Source organism: Mustela putorius, unplaced genomic scaffold, assembly GCF_011764305.1.
Source record: "Mustela putorius furo isolate JIRA1106 unplaced genomic scaffold, ASM1176430v1.1 tig00003853_pilon_pilon_pilon, whole genome shotgun sequence".
NCBI classification, from domain to species: domain Eukaryota; kingdom Metazoa; phylum Chordata; class Mammalia; order Carnivora; family Mustelidae; genus Mustela; species Mustela putorius.
Window position 1 is genome coordinate 8052745 of NW_025422005.1, and position 25687 is coordinate 8078431.

At 53.2% G+C, this 25687-nt stretch overlaps 1 protein-coding gene across 1 annotated transcript in view; it reads left to right on the forward strand.

Moving 5' to 3' along the window:
• Positions 1 to 758: 758 nt before the first annotated feature.
• The window catches only part of DISP3 (dispatched RND transporter family member 3), a 48444-nt gene continuing 23515 nt past the window's right edge, over positions 759 to 25687 (forward strand). The window contains exons 1-3 of the mRNA XM_004741498.3: positions 759 to 1170; positions 19584 to 20688; positions 21563 to 21782. Coding sequence (XP_004741555.1) covers positions 19587 to 20688; positions 21563 to 21782 — 1322 coding nt within the window. The 5' untranslated portion in view covers positions 759 to 1170; positions 19584 to 19586. The remainder of the gene's footprint in view (positions 1171 to 19583; positions 20689 to 21562; positions 21783 to 25687) is intronic.

The following is a 25687-nucleotide window of genomic DNA, read 5'->3' on the forward strand; positions in this document are numbered from 1 at the left end:
GAAGCTGGGAACTTGCTGTAGGCTGAGTGTGTTTCCCCCATCTCTGTACTCCCTGCTCCTCTCCGCACACACGCTGAGGATGTATGATAATCCGGCTCACCCCTCACACAACAGTGGTGGTGGCCTCCCTTCTTCCTGGCTCCCATAAGGAAAACCTCTGCATCCTGCAGCTGGCGCCCTATGGCTACCCCACTTTTGAGGCGACCCCTTCAGCTCTCCCCAGGTGACACCGATGTTTATGCCTTCTGAGTCCTGATGGACAGAAATGGGCCAGGCACTGGCCTTTGCTGCCCAGTCCTTTCTCCTTGTGGCCTTCAGGACGGGGGTGTCAGGCAGACCACGTGCTAACGCTGGAGGGATGCCCGGTCCCAGGAGTTGGCATGGTTCTGGGCTCTGGTGCCAGGAAGGTGAATAAAGGAGGGAAGAGGGGATGGCGCCAGGAGCCCGGGTTTGGCAGCTCCCTCCGGAGAAGACCCGGGGATACCCTCGAGTGTCCGGGCGGTTGGTGATCTGCCAAGGCTGTGCGGAAGGGGAGTCAGGAGCGCAGGCCAGAGAGAGACCTGAGGACCTAGGAAACTTGGGGGCGGGGCAGGAGTCACGGCCTGGGCCGTTTGCAGAGGCGTGCACCGACCCCCAGGGGTCGCTACGCCTCTCGCAGCCCCGCCCGCCGGCACTTGGAGCCCGATTGTACCACCGTGCGGCTCCCGCAGGGGGAGAGGCGGCCACCGCGGCGCCTGGCGGCGGACTCCAGAGACAGCAGTAAGCGGCGGACCGCAGGCCCTCACCGGCCACTGACGCAAGGCCAGGCGGCGCGAAGGCCGGAGGCGCCCGTGGTCTGGGGGCAGTGCAGCGCCAGAGCCTGCCCCGGACACCCCCACACACCGTGGTAGCAGCCGGGACCCAAACAAAGGCGGGCGGCGAATAAAAGGCGGTGGCGGCGCTGAGTGCTTGGGTTGCGCGCTGGGGACCAGGATCAGCACCAGGCTGTGCGCGGTCTGTGCTCTCTGGAGTGGAGCGGGGAACCCCGGCCTCCTGCAGCCCTGAAGAGCTTCTCACTGAGACTTCCGCGAGGGGACAAGTCCTCCCGGCGGGGTGGCCGCAGCCCCCAGCCCCTCCCGTGCACCTTCTTCCAGCGCCCGCGGCTCAGCCAGCTCAGCTTGGCCAGCCGAGGTGAGTGCGACGGCCGCTGGGCGCCATCCGGGTCAGGGCTGGGGGATGCATTGCTCGGAGAAAGGTGCAAGCCCTTCGCGCCGCCCCACCCCGGCCTGCACGGGGCTGTGTGTGAAGTTCTCTAGCTCTCCAGCCAGCCCCGGGTGCAGGCCTTGGCGTCCCCAGGAAAGCCAGCTGGCGGTGGGCAGAGCCCGGAGCTTGCCCCCCGCGGCCGGGCCCCAGCTGCGCACCAACTCGTCCCGGGGCTGGAGCAGCTTCGGTCTGCGCGGGTCAGTTTGACATCCACAGTTGGCGAGATTTCCGGTCTCCGGGGAGGCTTTCGACCTCCAGCCCCCTGCTCGTCCTCGCGGGTGGATGACTGATTCCGTAAAAGTTGAGTGTCAGTCTGGAAGCCGCCTGGGATCCGGATCTCAGCCAGGCTAGAGCAGAGGGAGGAAAAGGTTAATGACCTCCTCTTCATCCACTCCGCACCTTAGCGCACTCGTGCTTTCGACCGGACCTTTCCCGAGTCCTGGAAAGCAATTAACCTGGTTGCAGGTCCTGTCGGGCGCGCGGGAGCTCTGAGGCAGACTGGGCGGGCGGATGAAGCCGAATGCGATAGGGTCCCCGGGCCCTGCGGAGAGGCGAGTGAGGGTGGAGATGGGCTGAGCAGCGGGGCAGTGGTGGTGCTGAGGCTTGGAGTAAGATTTCTCCTGCGAGTAGCGCGGAGTTCCGTGAGCCAACCTTGCCGCTGGGAGAGAACTTTTCCCAACTCCCCGGGGAGATCCACAACTGGGACTGAAAAGGCGCCTCCAAGGAAGACTTGGAGACTTCCTTTCCGAGGCCCCTGTCCGGCAGCCCCCCTGAGGCTGGACGCAGGTGCCATTCCCGTCCACGCCCCGGCTCAGCACCGCGGACAGCGCCGGGAGCCTGCCTTGGAGACGCACAACCCCCGCGCACACGCCCACGGACCCAGGGTCCCCGCGCACACTCACACCGACCTACAGACCACCTGCAAACAATCCCCACACAGATTCACAGTCCACACATGCAAATATATATCCATTCACAGTCCACACACAGAGGGGCGATCCATCCACTCATACGTGGGCAAACTCAGGTCTTCCCACAGACCCTACCATCTGTGCGGCCTCTTCCTCCAGGTCCTGCTGTCTCTGGACATCTTACTAAGCCTGACTCCAGAGCTCCTTTCTGGGTGCTCACAGAGATAACCATTGATTCACAGAGCTACTTAGGCTCCCCACACAACACACACCACACACACACACACACACACACACACACACACACACTTTCTTGGTGAGGGAAAGCAATCCCCCCCCCCCACCCCCAACCCCCAATGCAGACCTAAGCAGAAAGCCAGGCATCTGCCAAACAGAAGGAGAAGGCTGTGGCCCACTGGAAGCTATGGGCAGAAACCTGGCCTTACAGAATCTGGATTTTAGGCTCAGAGTCCATTTTGCTCAGCTCACCACCCTCAGACCTGCTCCCCTTCCTCAGACCCTACTCCAGACAAATGTGTACCAGGGTACACGCCACTCTTTCTGCATCATTTTTTGCTTGCACTTTCTCTTTGTTTCCCTGTTCTCTGCTCCTCTCCTGTGTACCTCTCTGTTCCCCCCGACCCCACCGTCTTTCTCAGTTCACGCTCCACCAACTTTCCTTAGCCTGGGTCTGACCCCGTCAGTCAGTCTTTGCTCCAGTATGGACACAGCTGATCTTAGAGGGAGCTGACTCCATTCTCCAGGCAGACCCCCCCTCACTACCCTCTCTGTGAAAGTCTGACACTGCCTCCCTCCCTGCCCATGGCCTCAGCAGCTTCCGGCCCCTCCCTGGGAATATGTCTAGGGACGGATGTCCCAGAGCCCCAACAGTCTCTCCAAAGGGCCAGGATTCCTCTGTTCTGGAGGGCCCCCATCCCATGGGGATTTTGAAGGCTCTGGTACCCATGTTCTGGCTTGCCCTTTGATACCTCTTCTGCTATTGCCCTTAATATCCAAAACTGTTGGAAAGGGAAGAGTCCCAGTGTGATGTGGTGGAAAGAGCACTGGAGTGGGAGTAAGGAGACCTGCATTTTGTCTCAGCTTGGCCACAGTCTCCCGGTGTGTCTTTGGTCAAGTTACTTCCCTTCGCTGAGCCTCAGGCTTCCCATCTGTGCAAGAACAGGGCTGGCTGAAGTGAACCTTAAGGGTCCCTATTTAATCCTAATAATAATGGGGAACATTAACTCACTCTTGAGTGTGGGTGGGATTGAAAATCAGGGTTCTAACCTCAGAGGCTATAGTACCTTACCTCCCTGCTCAAGGCACACCCCACTGGTGAATTCATCCTGTCCCCTGAATGAGGGATGTTCAGATGACTTCCTTTATAGGAACAGAGATGTCAAGTAATTTTCCTGAGGTCACATTGCCGAAGCACATTCTCTGTTGAGGCAGACATTGATTCTGCAAGAACACCTGGTTCTGCTGGTGGATGCTTGGTGAATGAATGAATGAATGAATGAATAGTAGAGTAGGAACTTCAGCTGGGATCTCCTGACCCTCAGAGCCTTAGAATTATGGTTTAACCCCTTTTCTCTAACAGTTTAAGCACACTTATCTTGTCCCTTCCTCTCCCCTTCACTCCTCTGGTCATCCAAAGGCAGACGGAGTTGTCTGAGTTAAGGTCAACTCCGGGCTGGTTGTAAATGACCACAGAGAAGACACTAGCTGAGAACACCATTAGAGGCCTGCCTGGTGGGTAGGGTCTTGGTAATCAGCCCTAAGACCTGGACCAAGTCAGCGGATCATGGGCAGCTGGCCAAGATCGGAGGCCAGGAGGGAAGACAGTCACTGCTGCCGTTTGACTGAGTGGCCACTTCTTACAGCCCCGTGAGCTGAGTTCTGCAAAATCACCTTTACAGATGAGCACAGTGAGATGCTGATAGACGAGGTGGTTTCCCTAAGGGCAGTCTTCCAGGCCACTGTGAGTCATAAAAACAGGCACCCAAAAGTGGTGGTGGTGGTGGTGACAGCCTTAGTTGATAATAACATTATTGGTATTGATCATGATTAGCCTCTTTGGTTTTTTCCTCCCCACTCTGTGGAGTTGTTTCCCCACCTGAACCTCTTCTATTCCTGCCCCCACCCACATATGGAGATCCCGAGGGCTGGACCAGTGAGGCAGGGGTGTCTGATTGTTGGTGGGTCCTAGCTGAGAGAAAGCTTGTCATTTTAAATCCTCTTCCCCCTGCCCACCCACCCCCACCAGAGCATGTCTCCTGCCAGAGGAGCCGGGAGCAGTGTCAGAGTCTGTCAAAATGCCCCTCTGAGCTGGGTTCTAAAGGCAAAGCCCAGGGAAAATAAATACAGAGAGCAGTGTCAGCCCGAAATAGAAACATGCACCAACTCCCAAATATGCATGTTTTCTGAAAGTCGTATTTCACGGGCAGGCGGTGTGCCTCACACTCCAGCTGCTTGACAAAGGCCAGAGGCGTGGATGCTGCCAGGACAGCCCAGGGAAGGTGGCAGAGCCTCCCCAGCGAGCCAGCTCGCTGCCCGGCCACGGGGAGACCAGACGGACTCTTTGCCCCTCACCAGCTGGAAGGCACATGGGTGGGAGGGCTGCGATTCTGTGTGGGCATCAAAGCTCTCTGGAAATGGGCACCGTTCAAGGGTAATGGCCTCAGGTCCTCTGGCTTCCAGGGGGAGAAGCAGGCCGGTAGTAACAGTGCGGATCATGGTGCTGCCATTTGTTGGGTACGTACTAAGCATCTACATATACTGTTCCATCAACCTTATAACCACCTCGTGGAGTAGGGATCATTATTCCCATTTAATATATAGGAAAACCAAGGTTTGAGAAGTGAAGAGGCTTGCCCAAGGCCATACACTGAGGAGAGGCCAAATGGGGGATTTTTATCAAATAAACCGAAAGTCCCCGTTTTGCCCAGTACTCCGCATTGTTTTTGGCATTCATCCATCCATCCATTCATTCATTGAATGAACAGTTTTGTTGAGAAACCATTTACATGATGATTTTCAAAAGAATGTGAATTCCTCTGCTGGCCCCACCAAGGGTGAAGGGTGAAGGGCAGGGCTGTGTCCCGAGTTCAGCTCTGGCCATCTCTCAGGGACCGGAGATGGGTACCTGTGCTTTCTGGGCTAGCGCTGGGAGTGGGGACTTTGCCTCAGTGTCTTGGACTCTGTCCCCAACCACGGGAGCCCAAACCTGTCTGCCTGTGGATGGGCTCAGGTGGGAGACTCCTTTAAAGCTTGAATTGGGAAAAATGATTTAACTCTGTGAGATGTCAGGGCTTTAAGAGGCCTCTGCAGATGGGGAAGTGACTTCAGAGAGGGCGAGCTGCCCAGCATCATGCAGCAACACATTGGTAGCAGAACCTGAATGCCAGGGAGCCAGGCTGGTGTGTGTGTGTGTGGGAAGCATCCAGGGGACCCCAGGGAAGGAGCTGAGCCGATGCAGGCGGTCACTGTAATACTTCCTTTCCAAGCACAGGGGTGAAGCACGGCTGGCTTTCACTGCATGTCACACCAAGTCCTCTCCTCTGCACAGGGCACCCCCACCTCGAGCCTGACCATGCTCACACACCCAGGTCCCCAACCGTGCATGATCATAACAATACAGAATATTTGTCATGTGCCAGACACTGTGCTAAATGCTTTACACGCATTAATTGATGGAATCCCCACAACAACCCAGAGGCAGGTATTTTTACTCCACTTCACAGCTGAAGGGACAGAGGCTAGAGAGGTTGACTCACTCGCCTAAGGTCACACAGCTAACCAAGAGGTAGGTGGAGCCCACAGAGCCCCCCACTGGCAAGTTTTTTCTGTGGGTAGGAAGGGGGAGAATCTGGAACCAAAGCCAAAGGGAAGGAGCTGCTGATGGGCAGCAGCAAGCTATTTATACTATACCTCTAGGTCTTGTCACGCTTGCTGGCATTTGTGCCAGGAAGAATTGTGTCTCTGCCAAAACCTGGAAGGAAGAAGCCTGGCTCAGGGTCCTGGGACCATTCCCTGGGGGACTTTACTGAAGTGTCAGGTCTGGGTATGTTTCTCCCTGAACTCAGGGGGAAACCCACTGGGCAGGCGGAACCCCTAGAGCGTGCCCTTGCTTCTAGCATCCTGTTTCCTTCCTTTGTTCCTCTCTCTGAGGGAACCAGACTGGGAACCTGGGAAATTCAGAAAAAGCCATCACATGGCAGAGCTAGGGTCTTGCTTTATGCAGTGAACGTGACCCCTGGAAAAGAGGAGGTGGCGGGGACAATGAGAAGGAGTGGCTTGGATTCTGATGCCAGCAGGTGCCATCTAGGACTCTTATAGGGGTGCTCCTTGAACCAGGGAGTGATGTCCTGGGAGACAGTGTCCAGAGGCTTAAACCTCTACCAGAAAAAGTCTTCTCCTTAGTCCCCCATCCCACACGTGTCTGCCCAGGCAGCCCCACTGTGTGCCAGACACTGGGCGCAGAAGTGGAAAAGCCTGTCTCTGTCCTTGTAGGGCTCACCAGAGCCTCCCATCCCCAGCCAGCATCTCCTACTTGGAGCAGAAGTGATAGATGAAAACGATGGCTCCTGTAGGTCCCCTGCCAGAAGTAGAAGAGAGACCCAGGTGTCCTCTGGGGCTCAGAGGACATGATCCAATCAAGCAGTCATTCCAGGGTCAGAAGAAAAGCCTCCCACGGGTGGTGCCTGCAGCATGCTTGGGTGACCTTCCCAGCTTGATGTCTTGGTGGGAGATGGGGTGTGGTGGGGAAGGCTCATCCCGGCCCAGCCATCTGCCCAGGCACCCGATGCATATCCTGGCACCTGGACAGTGCCAAACCTTCTCAATAGGGGAGACAGTACTCCTAGCTGGACACCACTCCTATTACGGACGAGAATGTGGGGATCTTCTTGTCTCTGGGAAAGGCAGCTTAGATGGGGCTGAGTTGGGCAAGGGGTTTGGCGAACTGGTGTTCCTGGAATGTTTGGGGAGGGGCATGTGTCCCTCTCCCCCATTTTGGCCTTTGTACTCTCCGGAGGATTTCGCATCCTCTTGGCTGGGAGGGCTCTGCCAGGTGACGCCTCCGATGATGACGATGATGCTAAGAACAGCCAACAGATTTGGAGTGTTTCTACCTGCCAGGCACTGGCTTAGAGCTTATAGGTGTTACAACTCCATCTTCATAGCAGCCTATGAGGACATCACTATTATTACTCCACTTTGAGGATCAGGAATGTGAAACGCAGAGAGACGAAGTAGCTTGCCGGTGAGCAGTGGGACGCGGGCAGGCTGGACTCAGGTGTTGTAAGAGCAGCCACCATACGATGACCAAAGCTTCGGCCTTTGTAGTAACTTGATTTGGGTCTCTTAAGATTGCAGCCAAAGTGCCTTTGGACCCTTCAGTAATCTGAGCAATTTGTAGGTACGGGGCTGTGTCCTAGTTGACAGGGCGACATGGGTAGACCATTTGCTTCTTGACTGCCAAGCAGCCACACAGATCATGTTTCAGATGTCCAGATGTGTGCAACATCTGGCAGACTGGCAGGCCTTGTCTGGCTTTCCTCCAGATGTTTCCCCCTTTTCATTCCATGTAGACACAGCTGGGACTTGGATCCCTCTGGACATGACCGCATGTATGAAATCCCTGGTTGAAAAGTATTTGCTGGCTTTGAAGCATCATCCTGTGACTTCCCGAAGGCAGGATGTTGGTTTCAGACTGAGACACATTAGGGTAGGCTAGAGAGAAGTCAGGCTTTGGAACAGTGTCGGTGATCAGAGGAGGAGACCCCGCCTTCCCTTCTTCCAGCAGAGAAGCTGGAGAAGCATTGCGGGAAATAGGTGCTGCGTGCTCTTTGTAAGGGTTCCTGGCTTCCTGACCCAGTCTTCCAGAGGCTTTGAGCAGATGGTTCCAGAGTAACAGAGCCAGGAGCTTGTGATGGACAGGGATGTGTTAGCCGAGGCATTCATGGGCATGGATGAGCACTAGAGGCATTTGTGGGCATGGATGAGCACTAGAACAGGTCTGGGCTGGGAAGCTTGAGAGAGACTTCTGGGGAAAAGGAGTTCAAGTAAAGACAATTTAACAGCAAGTCTTTATCTTATAGAGCGAGCACCAATGAGTGAATGAAGGAAGACAGTGAATGAATGAATTAGGGGATGAGTGAATGAATGAAGTGGGCTGTGCCAGGGCTTTGCCAGGCCCTGGATCTGACAGAGCCTGATGCCAAGTGCTGACAAAGGGAAGGGACCTGTTCTTGTCCCCAGAGCATCCGTCAGCACAGGATCCGGGAGATTGAGCCTGAGTCCTTGAACCTTGTCCTCTCACTTCTACCCCCGCGCCCATTCTGCTGCACCCTCTGGTCACAGGGCCCCTCTGGCTCTGGTCATGGCACGGATTGGAACCAGGTTGCTGCAAAGCTGATAGAGGTGACAGTCCCAGCACCCTGAGAAATCTGCGATGCTCTTCACCTTCCTAGCTGCTCCCTGGGCCCTAAGCCACCCCATTTTCTCTCTTGTCCTACTTCTGTGTCCTGGCCCTTTGTGGACTCCAGATGACAACTGGGTGGTGTATCTGAAAGCTCCTTGAGTCTAGCCCTCCCATTTGACAAAGGGAAGGAAGACGAGCCTGAGAGCCCAAGCAGATAGGAGACAGAGCCCCATGATTGTGACAGGATTGGGGGAGAGTTCCCACTGACTCGGTTAACACTGCGCCATTGAGCAGGGGGGTGGGGTGGGGCAGAGAGCGACTGAGATTCTTGAGCCCAGGTGGCTTCACTGGGGTCTCTCCTGGCCTCTGGGGCTGGGAGCTGCTGTTAGTTCCCCGGGAGCCTGAATCTCCCAAGCATTTTATGGGAAAGGCAACAGAGTTGAGGAGGGAGGGTACTTGGAGATCCGCTCTCCATCCCCGGCCCTCTGCTCCGACCCTCAATTCCTGTCTCCGTAGGTAGCCACACCTTCACCGAGTGTGGGCTGAGGCGAAGAGCCAGTGTCAGACTCCCCACCCTGTAAGGGGCCTCTGTGCTGGCCTCATGTATGCAGGGGTACAAGGTACCCCTCCTAGACTGATCCCTCGACCCCCACTATAGGCACCCGAGTTGCCCATCGTCAGGGTAGCCAGGAAGCCCTTCCCCGGAGCCACTGACTTGTGTGGGCACCGGAGCTGCGTTTCCACCCGGACTCCCAAGTTGATGAACTTGCTTGTTAGTCCCTGAGGCTTGCCTCCTCCCTTCCCTGGGGCCAGAGCTGAGCCTAGACGGCGGCCAGAAAACTCTGGGGGCAGACACTGAGAGAGAGACACGAAGAGAGCAAGAAGGAGCTCACAGGTGTGCACACCAGTGGGGACGAGGAGAACCGCGTTTTCAAACATGTGAGACTCAAATAAAATCGACTATAGTGAGATATATCAGGCTTATCAGAAATCTGCTTCAAATAAATCCCTTTACTTCTTTTAGCCTCCTTTTTCTTGTTTGCAAATTAGAAATGATTCCTAAGACTTGGAAACCCCTGTGAAAATGACCTACAAGCTGTAAGTTGCTGCATAGACACAAGACCCATTCGGTCTCCCTGGGTGGGAGGGGGAGGGGCCGGGAGAGTGGTGGCTCTGGCCTGGGGACACAAGGAGCCTCCAGCATCTCTGTGCTGCGCTTCTCTCATCCGGTGCTGGCCCCCTTGTCCCTCCGCAAGCCCCAAACCTGGCAGCAGGGGCTGGGGGAGCCCTGAGGGTTCAGAGGGGACATTTGCCCTGAGGTTTCACCCTTCCCGTGCCCCTCCCCCCCAGCCCTGGGCAGTCAGGCTGTGGTCCAGCCTTCTTAGAGCTCCATCCCAGGCCACTTGTTGTGACCTCTCTGTGGATCTGAGCACTTTGCATTATGTGCTTTGCATTTTGTGGTGAGGGGCTGAGAAGGGTCTTGCCATGTGCCTGGACCCACAGATGTGGTCTGGGTGTGCTGGGGGGTGGGGAGAGATAGAGTCTCCAAAGTCACCCTGGAGCTAAGAACTGACAGGTGGCCACCTGCTGTGTTTCAGCCAAGCTGATGGCACGGGGCACACTCCGCTTAGCTGGTGTCACAGCAGGACCCTCCCTGCATGTCCCCAGGGCCCCCCAGTTGTACAACAGCTTCTGAATGGGATGAAAGGGAGCCCTCTCCCTAGCCTTTGTCTCTGTGTCTTACAGCAGAGGCTGAGAATCCAAAGAGGGAGAGTTTGAGAGCATCTCTGCCTGGATGGGGGACTGCTCAGGGGTTGTAAGCAACTTGCTCTCAGTCACACAGCCAGTAGCAGGGGGCATCCCTAACCCCAGCCCCTGGGGCTGCATTTACTGCCCCAGATGGCAATCCTTGCTTCTGCCTCCTTCCTTGTCCCTGAGCTTTGAGCTGCCAGGAGAGCTGGCTGGAACCAGAGATGACAGGGGAATTGTTTTACATATTTGTTAATCAGGTCTCAGAGAGAGAGAGAGAGAGAGAGAGAGAGAGAAGGACCCCAAGCTCATCATCTACAAAGGAATCCAATTTGGCTTTTATGGCCATGGTTATTGGTCGTATTTTGTAGGGATCTTTTTATTACTATATTTTTAAATTCACCTAGCGGTCCAGGGGCTGGGTTGCTGACTGGCTACCGGGCCCAGTGGGTCCTCCGGGCTCACACTGAAGTCCAGACAATGGCCAGGGACAGCGGGGTGGGGAAGAGATGGTGGGAGGGGGACACGTTGCCCAAGGCATATAGTGAGGGTTTTTAGGAACCTTCCGACCCTTCAGGCAAGGGGGCACCCAGGGGCCTGGCTGTATTTTATGGGCTCTGTAAGTGTTACTCATTTTATTAAGCTTTCATTGCCTTTTCTTCAGAGAAGCCAAGGCTTCTTGGCGGGCTCCAGGAGCCAGGACTGATGGGTCTGGGGCGTGAGGCCTGAACTCTTAGGCAGCAAGAGGTGGGGGGGAAAGCGGGGAGGCAGGCAAAAGTGGGTCAGTCTGGGTATAACACCCCCCAGCAGTAGAACACAGAGGCTAAAATGATGGGGCTCTGACATTACCCTGCAGAGGCCCAGACCGCAGCCACCCCCAACCCGTGCACCCTGCCTCCTAGAGACGCGGCTGGATCAGAGATGACATAGATAAGTGAAGTGACCAGCGCTGGGCACATGGCAGTGCTCGGTTCAATCAGAGCTCCCTGACCAAGCCCCTCGCACAGCTTCTGCCAGACAGTAAGCCCCTTGGCCTTCTATTTCCTTTCACTGCTCGTTGAAGAGCTGGTTGGCAGATCTGGGCAGTCTGTCTGGGTCCCTCTCCCTGGACATAGAATCCTGTTCCTGGCCCAGAGGCTGTCATTTCGCCCTTCTCCACCGCTGGTGGAAGAGGCGCTTGGAGGAGTAAGCCCTGGCCAGAGACCCAGGAGCCCGAGTCCATCCTCAGGACCAGGGGTATGGCAAGTCTGCAGAGAGGCAAGTGTGAGGCCCTGGCCAGGGAAACGTCGATGGTTAGACCACCTCCTTGAAGAAGTCACTGGGGACTGGGGAGGGGACCGGGGTAGCAGGGTCTTTCAAAGGATCCTGGACCACCTGCCACAGAATCATCCAGGGAGATGGTATGACTACAGGTTCCTGGGCCTCACCCCACCCATCGCCCCCACCCCGTCCCCAGAGAGTCTGATTGACTGGACCTGGTGTCTGCCCTAGAAATCTGCATTTGAATAGGTGCACCCGGTGCCTGACCCATGTTAAAGTCTGAGGGTTAAGGCGGTAGAGAATAAGAGTTGGCTCTGGCCAACTTCCACCCTTGCTCATGGGCAGAGGCCAGATTTGGGGCTCTCCCTATCTCTGAAGCTCATCACGATCGTACTGGCAGCTGTGACTCGGCGAGCAGGGTGTCACCTTTGCCATTGTACAGATGAAGAAACTGAGACCCCAGGCCCCCAGCGGGTGGCAGAGGTTTGAACCCAGGTTTATCCGACTGCAAAGTCTGTGCTTAGTTCCCTACCACCACCCCCCAGAATCAGGCCCCAGTGCTCTCATACCCCATAATCTTCTTAGTGATGGGGGGATGCGTTTGGTCCCCCTGAGCCCACTAGAGAGAACACAGAACGGGAGAGGGTTGCGGTGCTCTTGTAACCATCAATACTGGATTCCTCTGGTGCTGGCTGGGACATTTCCCCCGGTGATATATTGACCAGAGCAAAGCTTGTTTGCCGGATATATATTGAGCTGTTGGGCTTACGAGTCAGTGCCCAGTTTCCTCACCAGCTGTCAACCCGGGGAGAGCAGCTGTCCTTCATGAGCGCCATCGCAGCAGCCCGCCCTGCTCTGGGAAATGAGAGGCTAGACAGGCTCACCGCAGAGGCCCTGCGACGCCCTCTCCCACTCCTTCTGACTCCCGGTAAATAAGCCCAGATTTTCTTTGCGGGAAGTGGCCATGTGCATCCCTCTAAACTTCCTGCCCTCTGCTGGCACATTTAGTTAATGAGGCTGGTGTTTCTTGGGGGACAGGAGGTCTGAGGGGTGTAGGTGCAGGTGCTTGCTTCAGCGACAGCTGCAAAGCCAGGTTTCTCTCAAGCCTGGGGCAGGGAGGGTAGGGGTGGGGGATTTCGGGGCCTCTTGCTAGAGAAGGGCTCAGACGTATCCTGAGAGCTACCTAGCTACGCCCCTCTGTCTACGGATTTGGAGGTCATTCCCTGGCTCTTTAACCATTTTCATTTGAGATGCTGGGTAAGACGTGGGGCTTTTGGAGAGAAGACGCTAGGAGACACCTAAGATCTAGCTGCTGAGCTGGGGCTCCCTGCATGAACCCCACTTTGCCTCTAGGGAAATTGTATTAGAAAGAAACAGAACCGATGTGATGTGGATGGATGGATGGATGGATAGATTAGAGATAAGATAGATGGATGGATAGATAAGATGAATAGATTATAGATAAAATAATTGGCTCAGGTAAGTATGGAGACTAAGAGGTCCCACGGTCTGCAATGGGCCACCTGAACACCCAGGAGAGCCAATGGTCTAAATTCCTGCCCGAAACCCAGCAGGCTTGAGACCCAGAAGAGCCGATGTTTTAGGCAGAGTTTGAGGGCTGGAAAAGACCGAAGCCCCAGCCCCAGCAGCCGACAGAAGTGCCCTCTCACTCAGCCTTTTTATTCTCTCCAGGTCTTCCATTGATTGGATGAAGCCCGTGTTAAGGAGGGTCTTTTGCTTTACTCAGTCTCCACAGCCACACATTGGTCCGATGTCTGGGCGTGCGTCCCCTTGCCCAGCCACAGAAAATTAAGCACCAACCCATGCTCCCACCGAAGGGAAGACCAGGTTTCTGAGACTGGTGGGGACTTTCTTTAAGTCATGCCTTGAGCTGTCATGTACCGGAAACAGAACTGATGACACCTGAGTGATCTGGGGTCTTGTGGGGCCGGTGTAGGCTTGCTAAAGAGCTGTAGGTTTCCTCCATGGGTATTGACATCTCAGCTCTCAAGGAACTTAAGGGCTACCTGGAGTGGAAAAAAAGATCATGGGCGCCAGAATCTGAAGATCTGAGGTTCAAACTCGAGTTTCACCCCTTATTTGCTGTGTGACCACAAGGAGTCACTTAACCTGTTTACTGGCTGTCCTACGGGGATACTTGTAATGCCTCCCTTGCAGAGCTGATGTGAGTACCAGAGAGAGTGGATAGAGCACCTGCTCTTGGTAGACAAGCAGTGGATTATTAGACTATGATTATCTTCATGGGTGGCAGTTCCCGCATGGAGCACCTTGGGCTCTTGTCTTCCCCCCATCTGTGTGATATGGCCCCAGTTTCACCACCTTGTCTCTAATAGTTCTGCTGTCTCCTGGCCTGAGATGGAGTGCCCCAGTCTTGGAGAAAGGCTTGGGATTCAGGATGGCTGGCACAGAGCTGGGGCCTCTGGCGGGGGTGGAAGGGGGTTGCAGATTCTCAAAAGATAGGGCATGAGGACTTAGGACATTACTGCCCAGGAGGGACCTCCCTTCTCTTGTCCTCCCTTCTCTGCCTCAGATGAGCTGAATTCGCAAAAGGACCAGACCCAGAATCAGGAAGCAGAGAAGGACATAATGTCCCCGCTCCAGCATCAGGGGAAAATGGAGCTGTTCAGCACAAACTATCTCATTTTGAACTTGCGCCCAAATTGCTCAGCCGAAAGGAAGGAGAATCAAAGACCCCAAGATGTTTCCAAGGACCAGTGCTGCTGCGTGCACCAGGGAGGCAAAACACCCCGAGACAGGAAGAAAAAGCTGATTAGCTCCTAATTGCCGTTAAATTATATATACATATACGTATTTTAAGTCAAATCTGCATGTCTAATGTGATCTTTTTTATTACATTTTAATAGTCTGGCTGGGATAAGGGAATGAAGAAAGAAGGTTTCTGTCACCCGTTGCGGGGAGGAGGGAAGTTACAATCAGGGTTGCAGGCAGTCTCTGGCGTGGGGTCTCATCCCTGGGAGCTGCTCTACAGGAGAGCAAGGAGGGGGTTGGGGGTGTCTTTGAGGCAACACTGCCTCCCATCAAAGTCCCATTCTATCCAGGTGGGGGAGTCCATCTGGCTTGGGACTTGAAGAATGTGTCTTTCCTTAGACCTTAAAAATAGCTTCCCCATTTGGCTCTTTGGGTGCACATGCCTGGTTGTTTCCGGGGACTGCCAACCCCACCCTCCCCCGAATCTGATGATGGAGCGGACTGAGCTCTCCAAGCCAAGAGTCCCTCTGCCACTGAAATAAGACCTTGGGTAAGTCCCTTCTCTTCACTGGGTCTCAGTTTCTCTAGCTGGAGGATGAAGGAGTTGGACTGGCTGTGCTCTGACGTCCCTTCTGGGGCCAGGGAGCTATGATCTACTCCCTGCTCATTTTCAAGATCTTTCTGTTCATCTCGGGGGAGCAGGAGATTTCCATACTCACTCACTCATCGGGCACTGGCCAGTTCCTTCTGCTGTCTAACCAGGGTCTCTCCTGCTGCAACTCAGTCACCCCCTCCTCATTTTCTCTCCTTGGTGGACAGAACCCTCCTCCCAGGCTGATTATAGTAACTCCTCAAAGAGTTGAAGGCTGTTACCAAAATCTCTTCCATATACACAGACACACACACACACACACACACACACACATTCTATTTTTAAATAACAGTGATTCCTCACTCTGAAAGTAAGGCTGCACCTGATCACTGCAGAAAAATTGGAAATAGACAAGTATAAAAAAGAAAATAAAAATCACCCATAATCCTCCCAGACTGAGATAACCACCATAAATTTTTTTTAATGCGTCTACATGCGGAATTTTTTTCTGTTATAAAATTAAGGTTATACTTCAAATGTGGCTCTGGGTTGCCCCACACTTGGCCCTTAGAAGTGGGCCATCTTCTTCCTCCCCAGGCCCCAAGGGTCTGCCATTTCTTGCAGGCAGCTGCCCCTCTCGCTCCTCCCAAGAGGAGGGAGAGCTTGTTCTGTGGATGTGTGCCCCCCTTGGCTCACGGGCTCCTGGGAGGCCCAGAGTTTAATTCTGGCCACCTCTGCGAGTGAGTGTGTGTGTGTGTGTGTGTGTGTGAGGAGAGAGAGAGAGAGAGAGAGAGAGAGAGAGAGAGTGCGGGAGAGAGAGGACATTAGTTACTGAGCAGAAGCACCCCCCAAGAGCCAACCCTAATGGGAGACCATAAAGGCGCGACAGCAGCCAGCTCATGATGGGCACTGTGGAGCGGTCTTTAGCTCCTTTCCATGGAGCAGCCAGAGCTTCTTGCTAAGCTGATCAATTCCCATCATTTGAGAAAGGAAAATAAGTGTGCAGTTTGCTGTCCGCCCTGTAGAAGGGCCCAGGGAGGTGGTCGCCCACTGAGGCATGGTTGTCAACCCTCCACCTGCCAGCTGGGCCTCCCTGGACTTGAGGGGGTGTCTCTCAGATCTCGCCCCCCCCCCCATTGGCCTAGGACTGAGACTTCTCAGCAATTTGTAGGGATGTCACACTTAGCAGGACCTGGATCTTCACCATCCCAGGACCAGATGGGCGAGACAGGGCCCCAAGAAGGGAGGGACAGGCCCAGGGCCACACAGAAAGTTGGTGGCTGAGCCAGGTCTGAAGCCAGTGTGGCCGACCACCAATCTTGTATCATTTCCTACGTGACAGCTTTTCTTTTCAGGGGTGGACTGAGAAGGTGGGCATGGAGGGGGCAGGGGGCGCCATAGACAACTCACTGAGTCTAATTCTTGCTTGTCTGTTTCATCTTCCTCAAGATCCTCTCCCCCTCCCCCCCCCGCCCAAGGAAGAAGTCACCACACTCTCAGCCATGTGTTTGTATTGTTGAGTGACTATCCTCTGTGCAGGGGGAGGTCCTATCTAATGTCTAACTCAGATTCTCCAGAGATTTGGTTGCCTTCTTTCATTCAACAGTATCTGCTAAGCACTGATCACTACCCCCCGCCCCCCAACCAAGTACTTTAGGCCATATGGAACCCAACAGGGAACATAACAGCTAAGTCCCTGCTCTCTTGGAGTTCATGTCCACCCAGCTGTGGTGCTCTCACCGGGAGGCAGAATGGCTGTGCCCAATTTTCTGGTCATTTAAATCCAGCAAATGTTGTCTGCAGGGCATGGAGTCACACGTAGGGGACAGGGCTCCGTTTCAATTGTCCCAGTTGCTATGTCAGCAGTCCTCTCCAAGCTTAGGGATGTATGACAACCAATGCATTTTGCTCATGGACTCTGTGGGTCAGGACAGGGGACAGGAGAGGGTGGCTTAGCTCTCCTCTACGGTACCTGGGTCTCTGCTGGGAAGACTTGAAGGCTTGGGTTACTCCTTGACCAGAGGTGTTTTTCCCGTGTGTGCGGTGGTTGATGCTGTTAGCAGGAGCTCTTACTTGTCGTCTCTCCTCCTGGGCTAGTCTGGGCTTCCTCCTAGCATGGCAACTGGGTTCCAAGGACCAAGTGTCCCAAGAGAGCCCGGGGGGAGCTGCCTTTCCCTTTGTCTCAGACGTCTCAGAGCACCACTTCTGCTGTGGTCTCCACCCTCCCACCACACCCCGCCACGCTCCCGGATTCAAGGGGAAGGAATGCAGACACTACTTCCAGACGGGAGAAGTCTCAGTCATACCATGAGAAAACACATGAGATGGGAGAGATTGCTGTGGCCATTTGTGGCAGACGCAAAGGGCCATGTGGGTCTTGCAGGAGTTCACAGCCTTTGGGAAGAAGCAGGGCATAAGAGAAAAGTAGTCTTTTCCCAGGCACTGTGGTCAGCCTGCCATATACATCATTCGAACACCTCTGTGAAGGGTATTGTTAGCCCCGTTTTGCAGATGGGAAACCCGAGGCTCAGGACAGCTACACTGCCTGCCCTAAGTCATACAGCTGAGATCGGCACCCAGGTTTGTCTGCCTCCAAAGCCATAGTTCTTGATATTCTGCCTCTCCCTCCTTGTCCCTAAGTGCTTTTTACCCCCCAGGTGTGGTGACAAGCTTAGGCAGGCAGCTGGGGGCTTCAGATCTGGGAAGGCTTCTTATCAGAGGTGACACTTGAGCAAGACCTTGAAAGATGCCTTAGACTTGGACACCTGGGGAAGGGAGTGGCATTCCTGGTGCAGCAGCAGTGGGTTAGAGGATCCCCCAAATCTCTCAAAGAATGAAGCTGTGGCCCAGAATCCTGGCCTTGGACCATCACCACCACACGTCAATATATTATAAACTGTACATCCCGAAAGCTGGGGACAGGGTGGGTAGACCCCAGAAAAAAGGCAAAAGTGACCCCAGTTCCTCCACCATACGCCATCAGCATCCTCCTTCCAAGGCTGGGAGTGGGGCCAAGGCTCCCACCTGCCCCCACCTCCAAAGGTCGACTTCGTTCTGCCTTTCGGAAGTAGGGAGAGTCTGAGCTGCCTCTGGTTCATACTCAGGAGTTTCTGCTAATACAAATTGGGCCCCGGAGCAGATAGCATCCCCTCAGCAGGCTTGCTTTAGGGCATGGCAAATGGAAAGTTTGATTATCTCATCATAGGACTCTTGCATATTTCACGAGCTGTTCCCACCCCTTCTAGGCCTCTCTCCCTTTCAAGTCTTCTGCTTTGCCCTCCTCCTCTGCCACCTACCCTCGCCCCACCCTGTTTCTCTCTCCCCTTGTTTCCTTATTCCCATCTCTGCCTGCCCGCCCCCACCCAATTCCACTCTCCTCTCCGTCTCCTCTTTCCAACTGTCTCTCATCTCTCCCGTTTCCTGTCTCTCTGTCTCTGCTTCCCTCCTTCCCCTCACCCTCTCTTCCTCACTTTCTTTGGGCTGTCGGCAGCCCCCTCTCTTCCTGGACAGACCGTCTAATTGAAATGGAGCACTCTAGAGAATGTTAATAGGAAAGGCAGCATTAATTAGCCAGCTCTGGCATAATTAGCTTCCTCTTCTCAATGCCTGGCGTCTAACTTGATAATGAGTCTCTCTCCGTCCAAACAGAGGACAGGAGGGACAAGGGGGACAGGCCATGCCCGGGGATGCTGGAAGGCCTCCTGCCTTCGGGCCACCCTGCTGGAGTCCTCAGGCTGCCCAGCCTGCCCTCTCCTGCCAGGCCCTCCTGCTGCTTGTGCCCAAGTCTTGGGGAGACAGATGCCTGGCCCCGGCTCATGCCCAAAGGTTTGACGTTGCTGGAGCTGCATGTTAAGTGGTCTGAGTCTGACAAACAGTGGCTGCAGCTGCAGCGTCTCAAAGAGGGGGTGGGGAGCCATGGAGAGTTCTTGAGGAGCGCCGTGACAGGCATCTAGCTCTGGCAGAGCCCCATGGCAATAACTGAGCACATGACGGCCCCCAGAGGGGAACAAAGAAATCCGTTTATGTGACACGTAATGAGTAATATACTGCACAGACTGCAGTGCGCTCCAACCCTTGACCTACCTTGCAACAGTGTGGGGCAGGGATGGCCACCTCTGTTTTACAGACAAGGACTCTGTGATTCGGAGGGATTTTCCCTGCTGCCAAGGTTCAAATGACCAGGACCCAAATTCGGGTCCATCTGATTCCAAAGATCGTGTTCTTTCCCTTTTACCCTGATACTTCTGCAAGGTACTTCAGAGTTGCTGATTAAATAAAAGTGATTCTAATGGAGTAACACTTCACATTGGCCATGAGTCCTGAAATCAGAGCATGAAGCAAAAGCTGGGAAATCATGTGTAGTAAAAGTTCCCTTCGAAGAGCCCTTACATGGGAAGAGATGTCTCTTCCGTTTGCAACTGGGTTGTGATTCTCCCTTTTCTGTGACCTTGAAAGTCAAGATCTAGATGGGGGAGGTGAGGGACAAATAACTTTTTTTTTTTGCTTTCTGTGTTGTGTATGAGTGATTGGATTCAGTTGAGTTAAATGCCTGCTTGATTTGTAATTCCATCGTAGTATTCGTGGACAGGGTCAATCCCCAGGGCTGGGCAACTGTAGCCATGGGGTACCATCCTCTCCATCTCTCCAGCTTGCTGACCCTCTCCGTCTCCTGTAGGCTATGGACTCGGAGGATGACCCTTTGCTGCAGGATGTGTGGCCAGAGGAGGAGCAGGAAGAGGAGGAGGAAGCAACAGATGAGGCCTTGAGGAGAGCCCAGAAGCCAGGGCCGCAAGCTGGGGGAGCAGGACAGTGTTGCTGGAGGCGTTGGACCTTGCCTTCCCGGCCCCCGGCCTCGGGCTTCTGGAGTACCCTGGGCTGGGCTTTCACAAACCCGTGCTGTGCGGGGCTGGTGCTCTTCCTGGGCTGCAGCATCCCCATGGCCCTGTCAGCCTTCATGTTCCTCTACTACCCGCCGCTGGACATTGACATCTCCTACAACGCCTTTGAGATCCGCAACCACGAGGCCTCCCAGCGCTTTGACGCCCTCGCGCTGGCGCTCAAGTCCCAGTTTGGGTCCTGGGGGCGCAACCGGCGCGACTTGGCCGACTTCACTTCTGAGACGCTCCAGCGCCTTATCTCAGAGCAGTTGCAGCAGCTGCATCTGGGAAACCGCTCCCGGCCGGCCCCCAGGCCCCCACGGGCAGTCCTTGAGGCCCCAAGGCGCCGCCGCCCAGGCCTGTCTCCCGACACTTCTGCGGACCAGAAGCCAGAAGCCAATCGGAGTGGGCGTCTTCGGCGCGAGGCCCCACCCCCGGAGGATCTGGCAGCCAACCAGAGTGAAGGCCCAATGAACCAGAGGCTGGAGAAGAATGGGCAGTGCCAACCCAGTGCCCCGCCCCCTGCTGTGGCTGCGGCCAATCAGAGCCGAGCCCGCCGAGGGGCCTCACGCTGGGACTACTCCCGCTCCTCTGTGAGTGCCAACACCCAGACGCATGCGCACTGGCGCATCGAGCTCATTTTCCTGGCCCGCGGCGACGCGGAGCGAAACATTTTCACCAGTGAGCGGCTGGTCACAATCCACGAGATTGAGCGCAAGATCATGGACCACCCGGGCTTCCGGGAGTTCTGCTGGAAGCCCCACGAGGTGCTCAAAGACCTCCCACTAGGGTCCTACTCCTACTGCTCCCCACCCAGCTCGCTCATGACCTATTTCTTCCCCACCGAGAGAGGCGGCAAGATCTACTATGATGGCATGGGCCAGGACTTGGCTGACATCCGGGGTGAGCAGACCTGTGTGTGGCTGGGGGGTGGGGTTGGATGGGGAGGGGCGCGTCAGGGACGGGGCCTCCGTGAGGCCGGGGGTTGGGTTTTCCTGGGGTTGAGACAAGGTGCTTTAGAGGCGCATGGGAAACCGGGCCTTGAACTCACAGCTGAAGGAGGGCAGCGTGGGACTTGGCCGTGGGGCGGAGTCAGGCTGGAGCTGCCTGCTGGGCGTGACCTGAAGGTGACAGGTTGAAGGGCTGGGAGCAGGGTTGGGTGTGAGATGGGATTCCAGGGAGGCAAAGAAGGGGGTCTGGACGCGAACCGGGGTTGAGGGAAATTGGGAGTTAGAGAAAGCATGGGCCGCGGTTGGGCCTATGAGGCTGGTTAGAGGGAAGCCTGGGAGTGGTGGCAGAGGACTGAGCATCTAACCAGGGGAAGAGACTGGGGTTGAAGGGAGACCAAGGTGGGGTTCGTTGCAGGTAATTTGGGGATGAGACTTGAAGAGGGTTAGAGAATGGTCGAGGGGCTTGGGGGCTTAGGTGTGCCTTTTAAGGGACACATGGACAGGGTTCTAGGGAGAGGAAGGGGGACTGCAGTGGGAAGGTGGAGTTCTAGGACTGCAAAGACTGAGCCTTGGTATCAGGCGAAGTTCACATGCAAATAAAATGTGAATTTATTGGGGGCTGCCTGAGCAGGTCTCGGGGGCTGCCGCTCGTGGTTAGTGAGTTCTTTAAACCCTCTCTCTGTCCTGTTAGGGACAGTTGGAGGCAGCCTGAGGGGGAGATGCCTACCTCCTTAGAGAGGAGTCAGATAGTGAGGAGGGCAGGGTGATGTTGATGGAGGGCTGGGGGGTGTTGACCCTCTGAGTTCCTTGGGCCCCCGCCCCTGCAGGCTCCCTAGAGCTGGCCATGACTCACCCCGAGTTCTACTGGTATGTGGACGAGGGCCTCTCCGCAGAAAACCTCAAGAGCTCCCTCCTGCGCAGCGAGATCCTGTTTGGAGCACCCCTGCCCAACTACTACTCGGTGGACGATCGCTGGGAGGAGCAGCGGGCCAAGTTTCAGAGCTTTGTGGTCACCTACGTGGCCATGCTGGCCAAGCAGTCTACTAGGTAGGAGGTCCAAATGCACCAGTGTGTATTTGCCCTTGTGTATACCAGGAAAGGGCTGTGTTTGGGCAAGAAACTGTCTTCCCTGGCTTCTTTTTCCTAAACCCCAGATCACACATTCTCAACCTTCTCCCTAGGAAGTCTCTCTTCCCGAATCAGGGGCAGAGCCAGGTGCATCCTCGCTGTCACTCTGACAGCTGATAAACCCTTTTCTTGATCAGTGCTCATGGGTACTGAACATCACAGCTTTGGCAGAGGCAGGGAGTCCCGAAGCCCTTGCCCCCCGGAGGTGTGGAATACTGCTTTTCTCCTGAGATGGTGCTAGAGGGCTTTCTGGAAAGACTCTTGACCAGGGAGTATTGGCCTCTCTGCATCTACTACCCAGGGAGATAGTTGGTGAGTCGCTCTTCTTCTCTTTCCCTACTTGTAAAATAGGAATGGTAAGTCCTGATACCCTTCTGGAGGCATTAGGAGGAGATGAGCCAAGAGATGCGAAGGTGCTCTCAGGCAGTGAGTGCTCTGGTTGTCTTTCAGATGTTGGGGTATGTGTCTACGAATACAATGAGAAAGGGAATTAGCTAGTTCATCTGTCAGTCCTGATGGACAACTGGAATGCTTCTCAGTCCTTTGCCCTGACAGGCCAGCCCCATACATAGGAGGAAATATTCTGCCTGAAATACCCTTGTTCCCTCCGTTACCCATCCATTAGTTTGCGCAACTACATTGAGCAATGACTGTGAAAATCAGCTAACATTTATGTGGCACAGAGCAGGCAAAAGCCCCTTCTACACATCTCATTTAATCTTCACACTGACCCAGCAAGGTAGGTGCCATTCTGATTATCTCCGTTTTATAGTTGAGGAAATTGAGGCACAGCACAGTTAAGGAAGTTGTCCAAAATGATAAATGGTGGAATGACATGAAAATCCAGGCTTTCTGGGGCGCCTGGGTGGTTCAGTCAGTTAAGTATCTGACTCTTGATTTCCACTCAGGTCATGATCTCAAGATCCTGAGATGAGCTCCGCACTGGGTGTGGATCCTGCTTAAGATTCTCTTCCTTCTGGGGCGCCTGGGTGGCTCAGTGGGTTAAAGCCTCTGCCTTTGGCTCAGGTCATGATCCCAGGGTCCTGGGACCAAGCCCTGCACTGGGCTTTCTGCTCGCTGGGGAGCCTGCTTCCCTTCCTCTCTCTCTGCCTGCCTCTCTTCCCTACTTGTTCTCTCTCTCTGTCAAATAAATAAATAAAATCTTAAAAAAAAAAAAAAAGATTCTCTGCCTATGTTCTCTCTCAAAAACAAACAAACAAACAAACAAACAAAACAAAACAAAACCCAGACTTTCTAATCTGGACTCCTTACCCTTTGTGCTTGTATGCCAGTCGCTGCACTCGGAACCTTCTCCCAGTCATGTTTCTTTGCCAAGGAACCCCCTGTTCATCCATTAAGATACAGCCTGGGCAGATCAAAAGCCCACTCGGCCCCCTTCCACCATGCCCTTCCTTCTCCCTACAGGAGGCAGGAAAGAGCATACACTGAGGTAGACATATCTGGGGTCACATAACAGTGACTTCGCTTAGCTGTGGTAGTCCCAGTGAGTTCTTGCACCTCTCTGAGCTCCAGTTCCATCATGGCCCTTGACAGTCTGTCGTTTAGTTGTTTAATTCCTTGTTTCTGAAAGGGCAGCCCTCAGATCAGCAGCGTCAGCATCACCCAGGGCTTGTTATAAATGCAGACTCTCCAGGCCTTTCCTTGACCTGCAGGATTCCCAGGAGATTTGTTTGCACATTAAAGGTTAAGGAAGTCTAGTGTCATTACGTTTCAGTAGACTGGGAGTCTGTTGAGACTGGGATTGTTCCTGTCTCACTTCTACAGGCTTAGCCCCTGTGCCAGGAACCCCATATAGGGATTTGTCTTGGGAATGAGTGAGTGGATGGGTGGATGGATGAATAAATGGGAGTGTTCCTAAGAAAGGTGCTTTGCTGGGTTGGGAAGCTGGGAGGGGCTGGCTGAGGAGGATCTTTAGGGTTTCAGATACGGACAGTTCCTTATGGGTAATATGATCAGCTGCTGAGTCAAAACCTCCACCTGCGTAGAAAAGCCTCTCGCCCCCCTTCCCATCCCCTTAGAGCTTCATAGGTTTGGTGACAAGCAGAATCCCTGTAGACTTGGCTTCAGTATCTTCTTGTAGAATAATCAGATCCTTTTATTATTCTATTATTGGTTATCCAAGAGATGGCAACATGTACCTTAACTTATTGCAAAATAGTACACATAATCTCTTTTACTACTTCCTTGATAATACTAGAATCTTAGAACATGTTCACTGCACTTATATCCCTTCAGCCTTTGCATTTTGTTGCATGCATTTTAATTCTATGTACATTTAAGCCCCGTAAGACATTACATTATTACTTTACTGAATCAGTACTCATTTATCTTTACTCACATATTTACTTTCCTTGTTGCTTTTCATTACTTTCTACAACTTCATGTTTCCCTCTGGAATTGTTTTGCTTGTATCTGAAGAAGTCTCTTTAGTAGGGTTTTTTGTTTGTTTGTTTGTGTTTTTTTGGTGCAGGTTTGCTGGTGATAAATTGTGTTGTTTGCCTAGAAAACATCTTTAATTTACTTTCATTTCTGAAGCATATCTCTGCTTGTATAGAATTATAAATGGGTAGTTTTCTTTTATTGCTTTAAAGTTGTTGGTCCATTGTGTTCTGATTTCCATCATTTCTGTGGAAAAGTCAGCTGTAAATATTTTCGTTGCCCCTTTGAAATGTATCTTTTTTCTCTGGCTGCATTTAAGATTTCTTTTTGGCTTTGGTTTCAGCAAGAGTAGGAAAACTATGATTTATGTTGGTGTAGTTTTCTTTGTATTTGTTCTGCTTGGGGTGCACAGAACTTCTTCAGTCTGTAGGTTTATAACTGTCATCTGTTTTAAGGGTTTCCTGGGTATTTCCTATTCAAATATTGCTTTTACCTTTTAGGAGTCCTTTTTAGAGTTCTAATTACACAAATGTTAGATCTTTTCACTGAGTTCCATGTATTTTCAGTGCTCTTCCCAAGGTTTTAATTTTTTTTTCTATGTTCTGGTATATGTTACTTTCTGTGTTTAATTTCCTTCTGTGTTTCAGATATTCCAGTTCACTGTTATACTCCAGTCTTATGTTATATCTAATCTGCTAATTAATGTCTATTGAGATTTGAAGGTTAATGTTACATTTTTCTGTGGAGAATTTCCATTTGATCCTTTGTTATTGATCTAAATCTTTGGCGAAATTCTTCAGTTTTATTTACTTTGTCTATACTATCCTTTCTCTCCTTAAACATATTAATTATCATTATTTTAAAGTCCTTATCCATTGACTTTTGATATAGGGATAACTTGTGGATTTGTTTCTGTAATCTGTTCTTCACTTGGTTTTTGGTCATGTGGTCCTGTCTATGAGTATGCCTGGTAATTTTTCTAAAAGATTTTATTTATTTAATTGACAGAGAGAGAGCTAGGGAGAGAACGCAAGCTAGGGAGAGGGAGAAGCAGGCTTCCCGATGAGCAGGGAGACCAATGCAGGGCTCAATCCCAGGACCCTGGGATTATGACCTGAGCTGAAGGCAAATGCTTAACGACTGAGCCACCCAATGCCTGGTAATTTTTATTGAGTGATGAACATTGTGTATAAAAAACAAAGAAGTCCAGATGATATTTTTTCATGCACAGAAAGTTTATCTTTCTCTCCACTAGGCAGAGTTGTAACTGATTACCTTAAGTAGCCAACCATTTCACTGAGTCAAGGCTATTTTGCAGCCCTGCAAAGTCTCAGTCTGCCTCTTGTTTGCTCTTGATTCTCTAGAATTTTCAACTGGGAACCTGGTGTATTCTGCACAACTCTTTCCCCTGACAGGTTACAAAC